Genomic DNA, 15109 nt, shown 5'->3' with positions numbered 1-15109 from the left:
ATTATGTCACTGATATTTACCTACATATCAATGGGATTGTATGTATAATCGTGAGCCTGTACGATTTTGACTATTTGGATTAAATAAAGTCCATAATAAATTCAAACATGTGTACCCAATTCTTGCTTTTTAACATCATTAAGTAGTTTGTGTTATGATCCTTCCACTCTAAAAATGAAAGGTGACTACATGTAAACTTCTGACCAACACTGCAATTAGTTAACATCTGTATGTATGTTACCTCCGGTCATAACCTGGTCCATAGGGATACTGGGACCGCTGGCTCATGCTCAGGCCTGATGGAGGCCGACTGTACAAGTCCTGCATACCACCACTGGACATCTGGCTTGGTATATATGGATCAGCTCCTGCCACTGCAAGAGAATAAAGCAAAAAGCAAGTTATTGTAAATTAATTGACTGTATCTTCAATCTCCCACCAGATGGCAGCAACCCTCTATGAATACTCTTCACTCATTCTTATTAGCCCTATTGTTCTGAAGCTAAATGTTGTTATGCAGCTGCAATCCACCATATTATTCATTCACACTCCATTCTCCCCATCTTTCAGAGGAGCTGCCGTTTCTTTCAGGGGAAAAACTACTGTTTGTTCTGAAAACTAAAATACACAGCTTGGTCAAAACAGGTGCATCTCAGCGGGATGCGAGGTATGAAAGGTTGGGGGAAGGAAAAAAATGGTGATTAAAAGGACGGGAGAAATAAGGATGAGACGAAGGCTAAGCTAAGAGAAGATGAGACGAGCTGTCGTGTTTTTGATGATGGGATGTGTGGTGTACCGAACAGCTTCCATCTTCTTTCAAAGTTTTAATAAAACACACACACACACCCACAAGCGCACACATCTATCTTGATCTGAGGCAACATGGTTATTTGACAATAAATTACACCAACAAAGCAGATGAAAGAACAATGGCTTCAGAATACATGAGTCATTTTGTGAGAGAGGCGTGTAAGTTTGCAGACAGCTTCAGGATCAAGTTTCAAATTTTTGTTTTACATACATTTTGCACCTATCTAAGCAAAATCAAAGATACTTTTATTTATTTTTTTGTAAAAATACCAAAAATAAACATAAAAGAAGGTGTAAAAATAATTCTGAAAATGAATAAACAAGTTCTGGCATTGACTTTTTGGTGAATTGGGTGACACAGTGTGCGCTCTGCTTACTCTTCCTCATCCCCGCGAAGGGGTCCTTGGCGTCGTACTGCATCCTCATCATCATGTCAGGCATGCCGAGGGCCTGCTGGTATGGAGCTGAGGGGGGCAGGCTGCTCGTCCGCTTCTGAAAGGCCGGGTCGCTCACCTCCGAGAAGGGGTCCTGTACGCTTACACTGCTCCTGGACAAATAAGAAAAACAAAAACCACAAAGAAGTTACACAAGATGGACTCTGAAGGACTAAAATGTCTTTCATTTTAGAGGAAAACAACTTCTATGTTTGAATGAATAACACATGCATGTATGGAATAATACAGATAATTGTAATAGTGACATATTACAGATCTGACTAGAAAATTAAATTATTTTTTTTTATAGCTTAAGGTGTTTTTTATATTTTATTTTCTATTTACAACTTTGTCTGTTTTAATTGGTGCAAAATAAATGTGTAAAACTCAAATTATCATAAAGAAATATCAGCCTGAAAAATTTCTAAATATGTCATTGTTATGTTTAGATAACACTTTTTAGAGCTGTATAACACTTCTTACATAAAGTCACAGTGAAAGCAAACTTATAACTTTAACTCTCCTCTCAGTTGCTTCAAGCGGCTTAAGGTTTATAATTAAAATCAGATCTGATGAGGGAAAATAAACAGAAAACTACAGATGTCTACATATAACATAAGCATGCACAAGCAGAATATATTTTAACTTTTACATTTACTTTAATTCTATCTCATCAAAGGCAATAACTAAACTTGTATAGTTTCAGATGCTAAATTACTACCAGAGAAATCAGGTAATAACTGGAATCGGTCGTTTTTTTGCTCCTGTTGTTATGGTCACAATATACATCAGCACTGCAAAGTCACACTGACAACAATTTTCAGTGTTGAAGTTGTTATTAAGTAAAATCAGAAAGACTCAGTTAGCCATGTTCAGTAACATTGAGGTGTTAAAATGAAAATAGGAAGCATGACATGTTCAAGAATTAAAACAGCATTTTGATGACTACATTCAAATTTCTGCAAAGATGATTTTGCCTTTGATAGGAAGTTGAGGGTGTTACTTCAGAGATCCAGTTTTGTTTTTCTATGAACATTCATTGTTAGGACAGTTCAATTTTTAGATCTATCCACACAGGGGATAATATGTATTATACTGCTGTACTTTTTAAATAGAAATCAAAATTGGCTAAAATTGGTATAAGCATTTGGAAAATCTGTGATCAGTGCATCTCCAATTAATACACTATTTTGCGGATGCTTTTTATGTTGATTGCCTCTGATTTTACAGAAAAAAACAATTAGTTAGATATAAATAAATAATGCTTAAGAGACTGAATCAGTAAAAGAGGTTCCAGCTGGCAGCAGCGCCAGCAGCTGAATGTGTCTGTGTGGTACCTGTTGGGGGGCAGTGGAGTGACTTGTCCCAGCGGGGTGGTGGCAGGTGTGGGTGGTTTCAGGTCGCCTGCTGCCTCTGCTGTAGAGCTGCTGCCGGATGACTGGGGCGTTTGTGGACCTTGGAGTGAGCCACCTGAGTTGGCTGGGAGACAAGAGAGGCATTATTACTAAATCTGAAGGATTCCCTAAGTTCTCCCTTTAAAAAGCAGCAGAAGAAGAAAAAAACTGTTGCGCATTGAGACCGTAGGGCTTCTCCAGGTCCTCTGCTGCGATCTTGAAGCTGGTTTGAGTTAGAGCAGCCAAAGTGGGATTTTATCGCAGCAAGGTGCTGTATTAGGGAGATAACTTTGGGCTTATGTCCAAAGCACTCAGAGTGATGCCCGACATGAGAACTGAGCCTTGGCAAATGCGCCACATAAGGGCAGAGAGGATGGGAATGGAGGCAATGCTGAAGGAAGAGAGGATGGAAGAACAGGCTCAGCAATGAGAGGAGATGAATTTTGGCCACTTGTGGCCATAATAGTAGCCCATCACTTAATTCAATGCTGAAGATATTTTACAGTGCCTTGCAAATATATTTATTACCCTTAAACTTTTCCACATTTTCCCAAATATAAGTAAAGAAATACATGATTCTTCCCATGCTTTTAAAAATAATAAAACTCTGAAAAGTGTAGCACAAACATGTACTCAGTCCCCTCTATAATGTCACCCCAAAAATCAAATCAAACTAATTGTCTTCAGAACACAGCTAATTAGCAAAGATAGGCTATCTGTGTAAAATTGACTCCCTATTTTACTCCAGCAGTTTTGAGAGGGTCGCAAATGTTTGTTTGAGAAACTTGAGAACAAATGGCATTGTAAAGGTCAGGGAACAAAGCACAGATAAAGTTGCGCAGAAGTTTATGAAAAAGTATCCAAAGGTTTGAACGTCTCAGTCAGCACTGTTCAATTCATCCGATCAAGTGGTAAGAGTAGGGCCCACTTGAAAACCTACCATGACATGGATGTAACCATAAACTAAGTCGTCATCAATCAGAGAAACAGAAAAGAGGCTCATATTAACGCTGGAGAAGATGCAGAGTTCCAATATTCAAGTGAAAGAATCTGTTGACAGGATTATTATTTAGTCATGCACATAGAAAGTAATTGCTATGGTAATTTGTTTAAAGGGACAGTATTATGCAAAATCAACTTTTATGAGTTACTACTCATTGGTGCTGCAGTCTCCAAGCTAAGTTTCTGCTTCACAGAGCACCCCTCCCCCATGACTTTTAGATCCTGCAGACTAGCACCAGCAGCAATTACCAAACAACTGGCGGAGATGCGCATCTTCTTAGCTGATCACACAAACTACCTCTCAGTTGAATGCTTCTAAGAATGTTGTAAATGCTTTAATGGAGAAATGTTGTGATGTCATGCTGAAGGAAGAGAGCTGGAAAGAGCAGGAGCTTTTTAACAGGACAGGCCCAATTTCAAGGCATCAAATTGAAAAGTTAAATTTTTAAGTCATTTTTATAACAACTGAAAGTAACAGTTACTTAACTGTGCTAGAAAATGGTATGTTCCTGAAAAATACATAATACTCCCCCTTGCAGTTATTTTACAAAAAATCCTCAAAGACTTGCATGTATTTGCAGCGATAGCTGCTTCCAACTCTCTGAGACTGCATAAAAATGAAAGCTTTGCTTTTTAGATTTTGTATTAAGAAAAAAAGAAAAAAAAGAAAGAAAACCATCTATTCTTTTCATTCCACTTCACAATTCCAAGTGATCACTTACAACTTAAATTATTGACAAATTGTAAAAAATCTGGAATGCTCATAGTCGACGAGGATCTTACTGAGGGCCATGTTTGAAGGCAAAATTACAGAAAGGTTTAACTTTAGAATCAAATGGGGCAGATAGTACACAAAAACATCCACTGAACATGAGTGAAAAGCTGCAGACAACCTGCACTTTTAAAGTCTTGACTGAAAACAAAAAGCTCTTAACATTAGATCGGTACAGGGGTTAAAAACTGGATTAGTGTGCTATTTTCTTCTGAAACCTCACTTTTGCGAAATTCTCTGTTCAGATGACTGGGAAATTATATGACTGTTATGCTACAAAAGCCCTGCACACAAAGAGCCCCCCAACCAGATAAAACCAAGTGACACAAATTCCCAGACTGAATCAAAAACAGAAACAGGTGCAGCTAAAAGATGACAAAGACACTCATGGATTATGAAAGTATCCTAATGAGCACTTAGAGTAAGAAGTTTTTTTTTCCTGGAAGAACCTCAGTGGCCTCTCCCTGCACCACCTGTCCTTAGGAAAAAATGCCCCCCGTAAGACTTTGGCTTTAAAAATTCATGCTAATTCTGAATTATTCAATAATACCCCCTGTCTCTAAATCACAGGAGACAGATAGGAGGAGAGATAGACAGAGGGGTAGATGGTGTCCCATGATGATGAGCAGAGGTAAGAAAAGAGGGCAAAGATGGGTCAGTGAGCTCTTTGTGGGCTATCCCGGTGTCAAACCGAATGAATATGCACATGCATGCCCGCATGGCGGAGAGGGAAACAGTCGAGGGGTTAGCCACGGTTAAGAGGTTTGTCATTCTTCAAGAGCGGAACGATCTGCGATGTAGAAAGATGGAGGAGAGAGGTGGAGAGGAGTGTGAACTCAAGTGCCCTCTGCTCCACATTTAGCTGGAGAAAAGACGCTGGCAGAAGAGAGGGGGGATAAGTGTGTATGTGTAGGGGCCTGCATGTGTGTCAGCTAGTGACATAATCCGGTGGTGGTGGTGCTGGTGGGGGGATGGTTGGGTGGTTAAAAAGCAGAGCAAAAAAAAAAAAATAGAAGTCAGCTGAGCTGCTTTTGTGAATGAAAGGTGACGGAGAGGTCGGGTTTGTTTACATTGTACATTCCAGCCCTCATTAATCACTCCGCACTCCCCGCCACCAGCTTCACGCAAACACACTCAGACTCCACACCAGCCCGCCGGTCAGGCTCCTTCAGTGACATCACGGAGCTGTCAGTCTATATTTAGGCTGGCAGGGTGTCAGGAGGGCAGTCTGAAGCAGACAGTGGAACTGAAGGCATCAGCTGTGGGATTTATACCCTGAAGCTTATAAACTATGTATTACTGACAACTTCTTAAAAAGTACTTTTTCTTAAAGGGTTTGAATTTTGCTAAGTAATTATAAAAACAAAAGCATGGAAATCCTAAAGTTTAAAAATCAAAATCTAGAATTGAGTAGAAATAACAGATTATACTGTTATTCATGTTGTGAGGCTTTTAGCTTAGGATTCCAAGTAGGAATGGGTCGCTATAAGATACTCAATGTATGACAACAGCTGCATGATTTAACTCAAAGATTTAAACAAAAAAATATCAAGTCATAATCACATTTGAAAACTGAAAGGATTTTTTAATTTTTTTTTTTACAATTATACTTATTAGGATTTTCTGGTACTGTGCAAAATCTCTAGTTATCTTGTGACTGAGACTGCATGCGTGGTTCCTTAAGGCTCAATCTTGGGCTTTTTTTATTCAATATCTCTGCATCTAGCTCATATTTTAGAGTGCAGAAAATTTTCTTACTATGCATATGCTGATACACAACAGTTTATTATTAGGGCTGTAGCATCACATGACCACAGTCTTTTGAAGATGACGTGTCTCCAGGATTTCAGAGAGTGGACTAAGGCTCAGCACTCAATTAACTTCAATGAGGTTGAAGTCCATAGAACAAACTGTTAGCTTCTTTAAATGTCTTAGCTTTTAAATACCCTAACCCTACTCTTTACGTATTCTTCTAATGCATTTCTATTCTTTGCTGCTTTCTTCTACCATGAAGAACTCTGAATTACCTTGTGTACGAATGACAACTATAAATAGACTTGTCTTGTTTTACCTTAGTGCTAGTACTAAAAGTAACATAGCATATGTATTACTAGTTCTAATTCTGTATACGACATATATTTAATGATATTTGGTTTTTGATACATAGACCTCTGTAAAAATATATGAACATACATCATAGCAGAAATCTTTAATTGCTTATTAAGCAGAGTGTTATGCCTTTTTGCAGTTATTGTGTTCATTAAAAGTCATTCTGCAGACACTCCTCTTGCAGCTTCCTAATTATAATTTTAAAACAGTTTAATCTTAAAAAGAATGATGGGTGGCACTCTTTTAGTTTCTACACACAATTATATGTTTATCCCCCAACATGAAAGATTTTTGACAACTGCTGAATTGTCTTTCTTGTGAGTGAGGACAAAACTGAAGGTGTCTTCTTGTAGTCAGCTCATCAGCAGTATGCAGCAACTGCGCTTGATGCTAAAAATGAGACTTCACTACCCACCCTGGTACTTCCTCCAGTGTCTTTCTGAAAGGATTTTAGGCTTTGTGCAAATAGATGTGTTCACAGTTCAGGGAGGAAATGGCACCAGCGACCTGTCTTGACAGCAGAAAATGAGCACCTGTATGATTTTATCCTATGAGAATTGGGCTGAATCTAGTGCACTGGTAAAGTCCAGACAAAATTCAAACACATTGTAGATTTGGTTCAAAGCTATTAACAGTCATGTCAAGTGTAATAAGTTCACAAAACCTATTCCTTTTTAAGGGCAGAAAAGCAGTAAAGTAAAAAAATTTTTGGCACCTTTTCACACCTGTAATGAGCAAAACCTGCACTGACCCTAAACACAGTGTTAATAAAAAAGCATGAGGTTAAGCTGCTAAATAGTGAAAAATGTATTCAGTTTTTTTATACTTCATGTAAATATGTTATGATCCTCTACCATAGTGATTTCAGTTGATGTTAGCAAGATTATCCTGCTCAATTGAAGTGGTTACATCCTCCTATATGGATAGTGGAGGGCCTAAATTATAAATGTGGTGGCTGTAGGAGAGAGTTTATTTCCATGTGTGAATTTTGTCCACTACATAAATGTGTATGTGCAATCCCACATAAACAAAGATGCGTCTTTTCTTTGGCCTGCGATAAAAGCAATCAGCAGTGTCTCTGCTAGGTGAGAAACTCAAGTGTCCTATTTAAAAGCAAGGGTCACTTTTCTCATCTCCGCTCCAAATTAGAGATGTGACCTCACCAGTCAGTTTCGCAATGACTCTCCTTTGCTTCATAGTCGTCTGCAGGGACACAGAGTAACACACAAACATAAACCACCCTTTGAGCCATGGTACTGCAGCTAAACAACATTACTTGGCCTTCAAATGCAGTAATCAAATAAAGGAAAGTCTCAAGCTGGAAAAGCAAAGGGTGACAGTATCATAATTCACCTCCATTAAACTAAAGATAACCTCATCAAAGCAGAGATAATTTTTACTAATTTCTCCTGGGTATTTCTGGTGTTTTTTTTGTTTTTTTTACTACATTTACCTCAAATTAAATAACATTTCCTTGAAAAGAATTCATACTTCCAAGGATTTTATATGATTGACAAAGAAATAGTTTTTTTCAAATTAAAATCTAAATTGTCAGCCCCACAAACCAATCTATTTAAGTTCAAGTTGTATGTTGAGGGTCGTTGTCCAGCTGGAAGTTGAACATCTATGTACGTAGATCTGAAGTCTTTTTATATATTTCTAACAGGTTTTTTGCTAGAACTGCTTTGTATCTAACTATCTAACTTTACATCAAATCTGAAAAGCTTCATCCAATAGGATGATACTACAATCATGTTTCATGATGTGGAAACATGGTTGTAGTGAAACTGGTAAATGGTAACCACACATACCATTTTGGATGCAGACCTAACAAGTTTAACAAGAGTCCCTTCTTCAACAATTAATTTCTTCCTTACAGATATTGTATCATTATGTAACTCTGCTTTAATCTTCTCCATAGTTCATCTCTGCCCTGTCGGCTGTATTGCTTAGCCTTCACAATGTAACAAACCTCTGAGGATTTCACAGAACAGCTGGATTTAAACTGTGATTAGATTACAACCAGCTGGACTCTATTTACTGACTTCTCAAGACAAATGGAGTCACTGGATTTTAATTAATTGTATCAAAGTAAAGGTAACTTAATATATTTGCACACTACACTAGACGACTGTGACTCTGGAAAGACTCAAACTGGAGATGCAACATTTAAACAGAAATTTCCAACCATCTTCCACAATGCAAACGTAGCAGCTTTGTTCACGGGAAGATTTCAGACACAGCTGTGGGGATCATGGCTGAAATCTTGTTTGATCAACAGCACCTGTTATCTGGCCACTGACAGATGGAGGTGGGAATGTGGGGGGGTGTCTTTAAAAAAAGAAAAAGAATAGAAGTGCGGGACTCTGTTATCAGTACTCACCAGGTGAGGGCGGCTGGATCTTGACCTGCTTCCTGCTGTCCCCTTCAGTCAAGCTGCCACCGCTGTTGCTGTCTATTGGTGGTTCTTCTCCTCTCTCCATCTTACACTCGTAGGCAAACAGATACTGGATGTACTGCTTCTTGAGCGTGCTGGCAGAGCTGCTGGACGTACCAACATTCAGAGTGCTGGACAGCTCGCGCCACTTCTTGTTCTTGTTAACCTGACAGGTTGAGAAAATCCAGTGTCAGGGCTTTCAGGTGTATTTTCTGTAAATCAGCTCAATAAAAGAAAAAGAATCCTGAAAATTGCACACAATTTAAGAGGAATGAAACAGTACATTTGAAAACATCACACATGGAAGCCTGATCTGAGCATATACACATATTTTAATGTTTTCTGTGGATGAGCCTCCTCCAGTGTGCAGGAAACACATTTAGACTTACAGTCTTATTTGACAAAACAATATTCTTGTAGCTGCTGAACTGGAATGATTTTCAGGATTTTTGCTGTGGAAGAAATTGACTTGGTAGCACTTTTGGTATAAACTGGATAACAATTAATTCAGATTTATTGATTCTCACTCCAAGATTTTTGCAATCCTGATTCAAAGACTTGTGTGAAGCATATGTAGAGTAATTGAAGATAGCTTTTAGATACAGTCAGTATATAAAGATGCACTGTTAGTGTATGATATAATGTTTCCCTGAATCATTTCACATGACATTTGGCTAGAGCGCAAAACACACAGAAACCAATGTAAACAAGAGGAATAAGAAGACCTGTCTCTAATATTATTCCACAATTTCTACTGTAAGTCTGTTTGCTGTGGATTACCATGGCGAGGCCTCCTATTTCCCGAACAGCAACATAGAGCTTCCAGAGATCAAGTGGCTTCTTGCCCACAACTGGGAGCTGAGAAACAGGTGTACCCCGCTCCTCCATGAAGGTCAGGTAGCGCTCCACCCAAGATCTCCTCTCTGGCTCTGAACCGAGTTCATACAGCCGGCTTATCCGCTCGCCACCAATGGAGGACGAGTTGGGGTTGACTTTCTGCTGAGGTACACAGACCAAAGTGTAAATATGAGTTTCTGAAGAGGATACTTTGGATATTTTATGAATAGTTTCTATGATACTGAAGTTAAAATATTTTCTAAATACTTTGGAATGTTGCAATTGTAGATTTTGATGTACCTTATTTACATTTTATAAGAAGACTCACACAAAGTAGTTCAAAGCTGTTAAGTGAAAGAAAAAGTGATTCATGGGTAGTAATTTCTGAAGGAGCCGCACAGATCTACAGCTCGAGTGGGAGAGAGTCAATGGGATAACTAATAGTCTTGCACTCCACAAATCTAGCCCTAATGGAAGAGTGGCAATAAGAAGGCTACTTTTGAAAGAAAAGCCATGAAATACTGGATAAAAGATGCAAAGGACTTGAGATGAGACAGGGATAGATTTTTAGCTTATATTCGGACGACGCTTCTAAACATACAGCCAGAGTTGTAAACAGCATGGTTTAGATCAAAACGTCTTCAGCCGATTCAAAGTCCAGATCTAAATCCAACTGAGAATTTAAACTATCTTCGAAAAAAAAAAAAAAGATGGGGGGGGAAAAAATCCAGTTTAAATGTGGAAAGTGGGTAAAGACATACCCCAAAAGACTTGCTGATGCATTATCATTAAAGGTGGATCGAGAAAAGACCGACTCAGGGGAGCAGAACACACATGAGCGTCACACTTTTCAGGTTTCACAAACATGCATCTTTTTCCTTCCACTTCATCACTATGCTCTACTTTGTGATGGTCTATCACTGGAAACCCTAATGAAGCAAGAAAAATCTCATGGCATCTTAACACTTGTGTATAAACCCAACATTATGTTGTATTATCCAATGCATAGTTTCCCTTTTATTTTCCTGCTGCTGCCTGCTGAAACAACCCACTCACCCAGTCAGGATCATTAAAAATTCATTTGTTATTTACACTTTGTGAAGTGGACTCCTGGTTGAATGAACAGCACAACTAAGCACTTCTTTTAGATTAATTTTTCCAGTGTGCAAGACGTGTTTATTTCAATGTTTATTTACAGCAAATTGATCAGGCTCGGAAAACCAACTTCTGACTGAAAACCACTTAGATAAATAGTTGCAAAATATTCAATAAAACAAACATTATTTGTAATTCTTACGGGACTACAGGGGGTCTTCAGAGGCCACGGTGGGCTACTGATGCTGTCACTGTCGTCGCCATGGTAGGAAGACAGGCTGGCAGGACTGGGAGAGAGAGGGGAGGGCACAGGCAGGGTACCGCCTGGAGTGGCTGGTTGGGAAACACTGCTGCTGTTATTGTTCACGTAACCATCCTGCAGCTGTTGAAGAGGCAGTAATGACACTTTAGAGCAGAAATATTACAATTTTACTTCACTTTACTCTTTTATCTGAGACATAATTTTTATTTTATCAGATGAAAACACATTTTCAGTAATGTATTTGTTACATGACCGAGTGGTTGCGAAATGACCTTATCTAAACTGAATATCTAAAGGTATAATAATTCAGATCCTGACATTTACATTTTCAATAGGAATTTGAAGCTTGGAGGTTTCTTTTTAAACTATAAAGACATCACCATTGGGTACAAGCAGCCAAACAAAAAATATTTAAGTCACAGGAAATTACTATTCTCCCTTAGAAGAGGATGGGCTTTATTGCAATTTTTGTATGATTACAAAAGTGATTTTATCAAATTGATCTCCAAAGCTCTTCACACCAAAGTAATGCAGGAACGCGCTTGGTTTTATCAGAAGTGTACAGAAGAGAAATTTGGGTGCATATATTGTATGTAGACACTTAATATTTACCTGCATCAATAAATATGGCAAGTTCAGTATTGATATTATAGATTGTATATAGTAAGCCGTTACTGTATGTATCATATGATTATAACATTATAATCATATTATCTTTTCACTTACTATATTTCTGTACATAATGACTGATTTGTAGTATCCCAGAAATCAATTAGCATAATTATATCTATCTATCTATCTATCTATCTATCTATCTATCTATCTATCTATCTATCTATCTATCTACCTACCTACCTACCTACCTACCTACCTACCTACCTACCTACCTACCTACCTACCTACCTATCTATCTATTGTAACTTGTTTATTTACATTTTCTCATGAGTCAAATATTCAGTTATATACAAAATAGGACCCAATAAACAAACATAACAAAATATATTTTGGACTTACTAAAACTTTCACTTTTTACAAACTAGTTATATGGCATCAATTCCATTTTCCCTGTTTTTGTCAGTCATTTTCTACTTAAAACAAGTGAAAATAAACCTTGTATTAGCTTACTTTTGCAGCGTTACCCATGCCGAATCATGACCCACTCATATTTAACATTTCATTTTTAGGTGTCCTGTTAACACCCTGCAGCAGAGAAAAATACAACAAATATAGACTCTAGCTCAACAGAGGTGAAATTCCTTATCCAGACAACAAGAGATCTCAGTTTTCAAGATTTAGTCCAAAAAAAAAGAAACAGCAGCAAACAACTCCCCTATTGTAATTATTTTTAGTTAAGATTCTGAAAATAATTTCAACATGAGCATTGCATTTAAAAATAAACCAGTAAAGCCAGTCAGCATTTCATTTTGCATAATCTGGTAGTGTTTTCTTATAATTATATGCTGTGCCTGACATGCAATCAGTTTTATTCATATTTGAAACAGCCTTTCAACCTTTTTTTAAAACTGAGTGATACAAGGCCATAATGGCAATAATTTTACATAATCACATCTGAATAACTTACCTAATGATACATAGAGCCTTATTTTCGTATGTGGTTCTGCTGCCATTGTTAGAGGTTTTTTGTGCAATATCTTACAAGACAAGTAACTGCAGTAACATAACTGCAAGTATGATGACCTTGTTATGGTTCTATTTTTTTTTCTTTTTTTGATGCAAATCTTGTAAAACTTAAATTAGCACAAACTTGTACTTTTATGTTAACTATTTGCACGAAGCTCTGTCTGCTTGTTAAGTTTTATGGTAACACTTTATTTGATGGGTTGTGAATAAGACTGTCATGACACCGTCATAAACATGACATAACACCTGTAATAAACATGAGCAAGTCTTCATGAATATTTATGACTGTTGTCATAAAGTGTCATTCGGTAAATCAATCTTGAAAGCCTCTAAGAAGTTTTCAAGCAGGACTGGCCTGTTTATAGCTGGATTCATCTTATATTCTACTCTGAGAAGTTCTGCTAATAAAGAACAGCTTCTCCACATCATAATGCTGCCACTACCATGTTTCACTAATTAGGTAACTTCAGAGCATAACTTATAGGTTTTCGTCTTACAAAGTGATATTAGAACATGGGCACCTAACTTTTGAGATTACGCAAATATTCAAAGTCTATGAATAATTTTACCAGACACAGTTAAAGCAGATCAAATGATAGTAATCACTGCACAGTGGTGAGAATGCGTGTGCAAGTGTGAGTAGGGTTCTTAAGCCTGTGTGAACATGTGAAAGTGTGCGGGTGCGTGCGTGTGGGGGTGTGTGTGTGTGTGTGACAGAGAAACTGCAAAGGAGGGAACAACAGCTTGACAAGTGCTTCTCGTCTGTGTACAGAATGCTTATGTCAGCAAAACCTTATCTTTCTGGCCCTCTCCCTTTTTGAATCTCTAACTTGTTTTCTCTCTCTTGGCAGACAGATCATCTCTTTTGGGAGCACTGGGGGTCTTTCTGGCTGCTCAGGCTGCCTTAAATAATTCAAAAGGCCCTACTACCGTAATCAGCAAAAGAATAGACAGGGATTTGGAGGGAAAAGGCGTGTAGTGGTTGTGATGGAGGCGTGAGTGTGTGCTGAAGATGAGTTGTTAAGCAAAAACAAGAGGAGGGGGGCAGAAAAGAGCAAAGAGCAGAGTTTTGTTGTTGCTGAGCTGAGCCAAGCTGAGCTGCTATTGTAGGTCAAAATGAGAAGTCAGCATTGTATGTTAAGATGTGCGTATGTGAGTTAAAGGAGGCAGAGGGAGAACTGTGCATGTTGTGTAACTGAAACTCAGAAAGTGTGTCTTCTTGTAGTTGTGTGCATGTGTCTGCGTGCCACGTTTGAAGGCGTGCGCGCATGTGTGTACTGCAGATGCCAACTCCCTGGCCCCCTTTTCCTTTTTTGCTTCTCTCTTTATTGCAGCTCGAGCTGCCAAAACATCAGCAACTAAAGTGTGCTGCAGGCAAAAACAAAGCGAGGGAAACATTAAGATTGGTAAATGTTAAACAAATCATTAAATATGACGAGAAAACAACAGAGCGAGAGCCCACTGTGCTGAAGCAGCATATGCTGATCAGATTTGGTTTGCTTCATTTAGATCAAAAAAGCAAAACCAAACAATAAAGAAAAGAAAAAAATAAATAAAAATCAAACAAGTAAATGAACTGAAGAAAAATCTGGGGGAGGAGGATGGTTAAGGAGGTACCTTTGGTTTGTGTGGCTCGTTGTTTGGGCCGCTGTCATCTTTGACATCCATTTTCTGTTTACTTTCTGGGCTCATTATGTTGTCTCCTGAGAGGGCCGTTGCTCCTTTAAACAAATGGGAAAAAAACACAGTTATAAAAACTAAACTTTTTAACAAAGTTTATAGAACACAGTGCTCAGCAAAACAGGTCCCCTTAAACTTTTTTTTTATACAATTTGTCTGGCAACAATCAACAACATAATTGTATTTTATAGTGATTTAATGTGATGGATCAACACAAGAACTTTTAAGTGGAGTGGTAAATTTGAAAATCATGCATTGGTTTTATTTAGTTTTACAATTATATGCTACTTTGAGATGGTTTATTAGAACCCAAAAAGACATTAAAAACATTGAATTCAAAAGTAGGTTTTGCATTTAGCAGAGGAGGTAGTGGATTGAAAGATTCTTTTGCAAACAACAACAAAAAACAATCTAGTTTGATGCTACTAAAGTATTCAGGCAGAGAGAGAAGTTCACCTTATAGAAAAACAACAATGTTAAACTTACAGACTGCAAAATATATATTTCCAGATGCTTTACATCTAATTTGAGCCTGGAATGTTTTACAAAGAGGACAGGTCAAACATCTCAGTCTTTAGATGTGGTAGAGACATAACCTAAAAGGCTGTAATTGCAGCATGAAAGGTCGTTCTACAA

The 15109-nt window shown here is 37.9% G+C and overlaps 1 protein-coding gene across 3 annotated transcripts in view; it reads right to left on the bottom strand.

Annotated features, from left to right (window-relative positions):
* The window catches only part of LOC114134312 (AT-rich interactive domain-containing protein 1B-like), a 195364-nt gene that overhangs the window by 5748 nt on the left and 174507 nt on the right, over nucleotides 1-15109 (bottom strand). For 2 of the 3 annotated variants that reach the window (XM_028000831.1, XM_028000834.1), the window contains exons 10-16: nucleotides 14411-14514; nucleotides 11093-11272; nucleotides 9739-9957; nucleotides 8905-9124; nucleotides 2582-2723; nucleotides 1188-1357; nucleotides 242-374 (exon numbers count right to left, since the gene is read on the bottom strand). In XM_028000831.1, the coding sequence (XP_027856632.1) occupies nucleotides 242-374; nucleotides 1188-1357; nucleotides 2582-2723; nucleotides 8905-9124; nucleotides 9739-9957; nucleotides 11093-11272; nucleotides 14411-14514 (1168 nt within the window). The remainder of the gene's footprint in view (nucleotides 1-241; nucleotides 375-1187; nucleotides 1358-2581; nucleotides 2724-8904; nucleotides 9125-9738; nucleotides 9958-11092; nucleotides 11273-14410; nucleotides 14515-15109) is intronic. The other variant, XM_028000833.1, reaches the window with a different exon arrangement.

This window comes from Xiphophorus couchianus, chromosome 19 (assembly GCF_001444195.1).
Source record: "Xiphophorus couchianus chromosome 19, X_couchianus-1.0, whole genome shotgun sequence".
In the NCBI taxonomy this organism is placed as follows: domain Eukaryota; kingdom Metazoa; phylum Chordata; class Actinopteri; order Cyprinodontiformes; family Poeciliidae; genus Xiphophorus; species Xiphophorus couchianus.
This window is presented reverse-complemented; position numbering and strand designations above follow the sequence as displayed.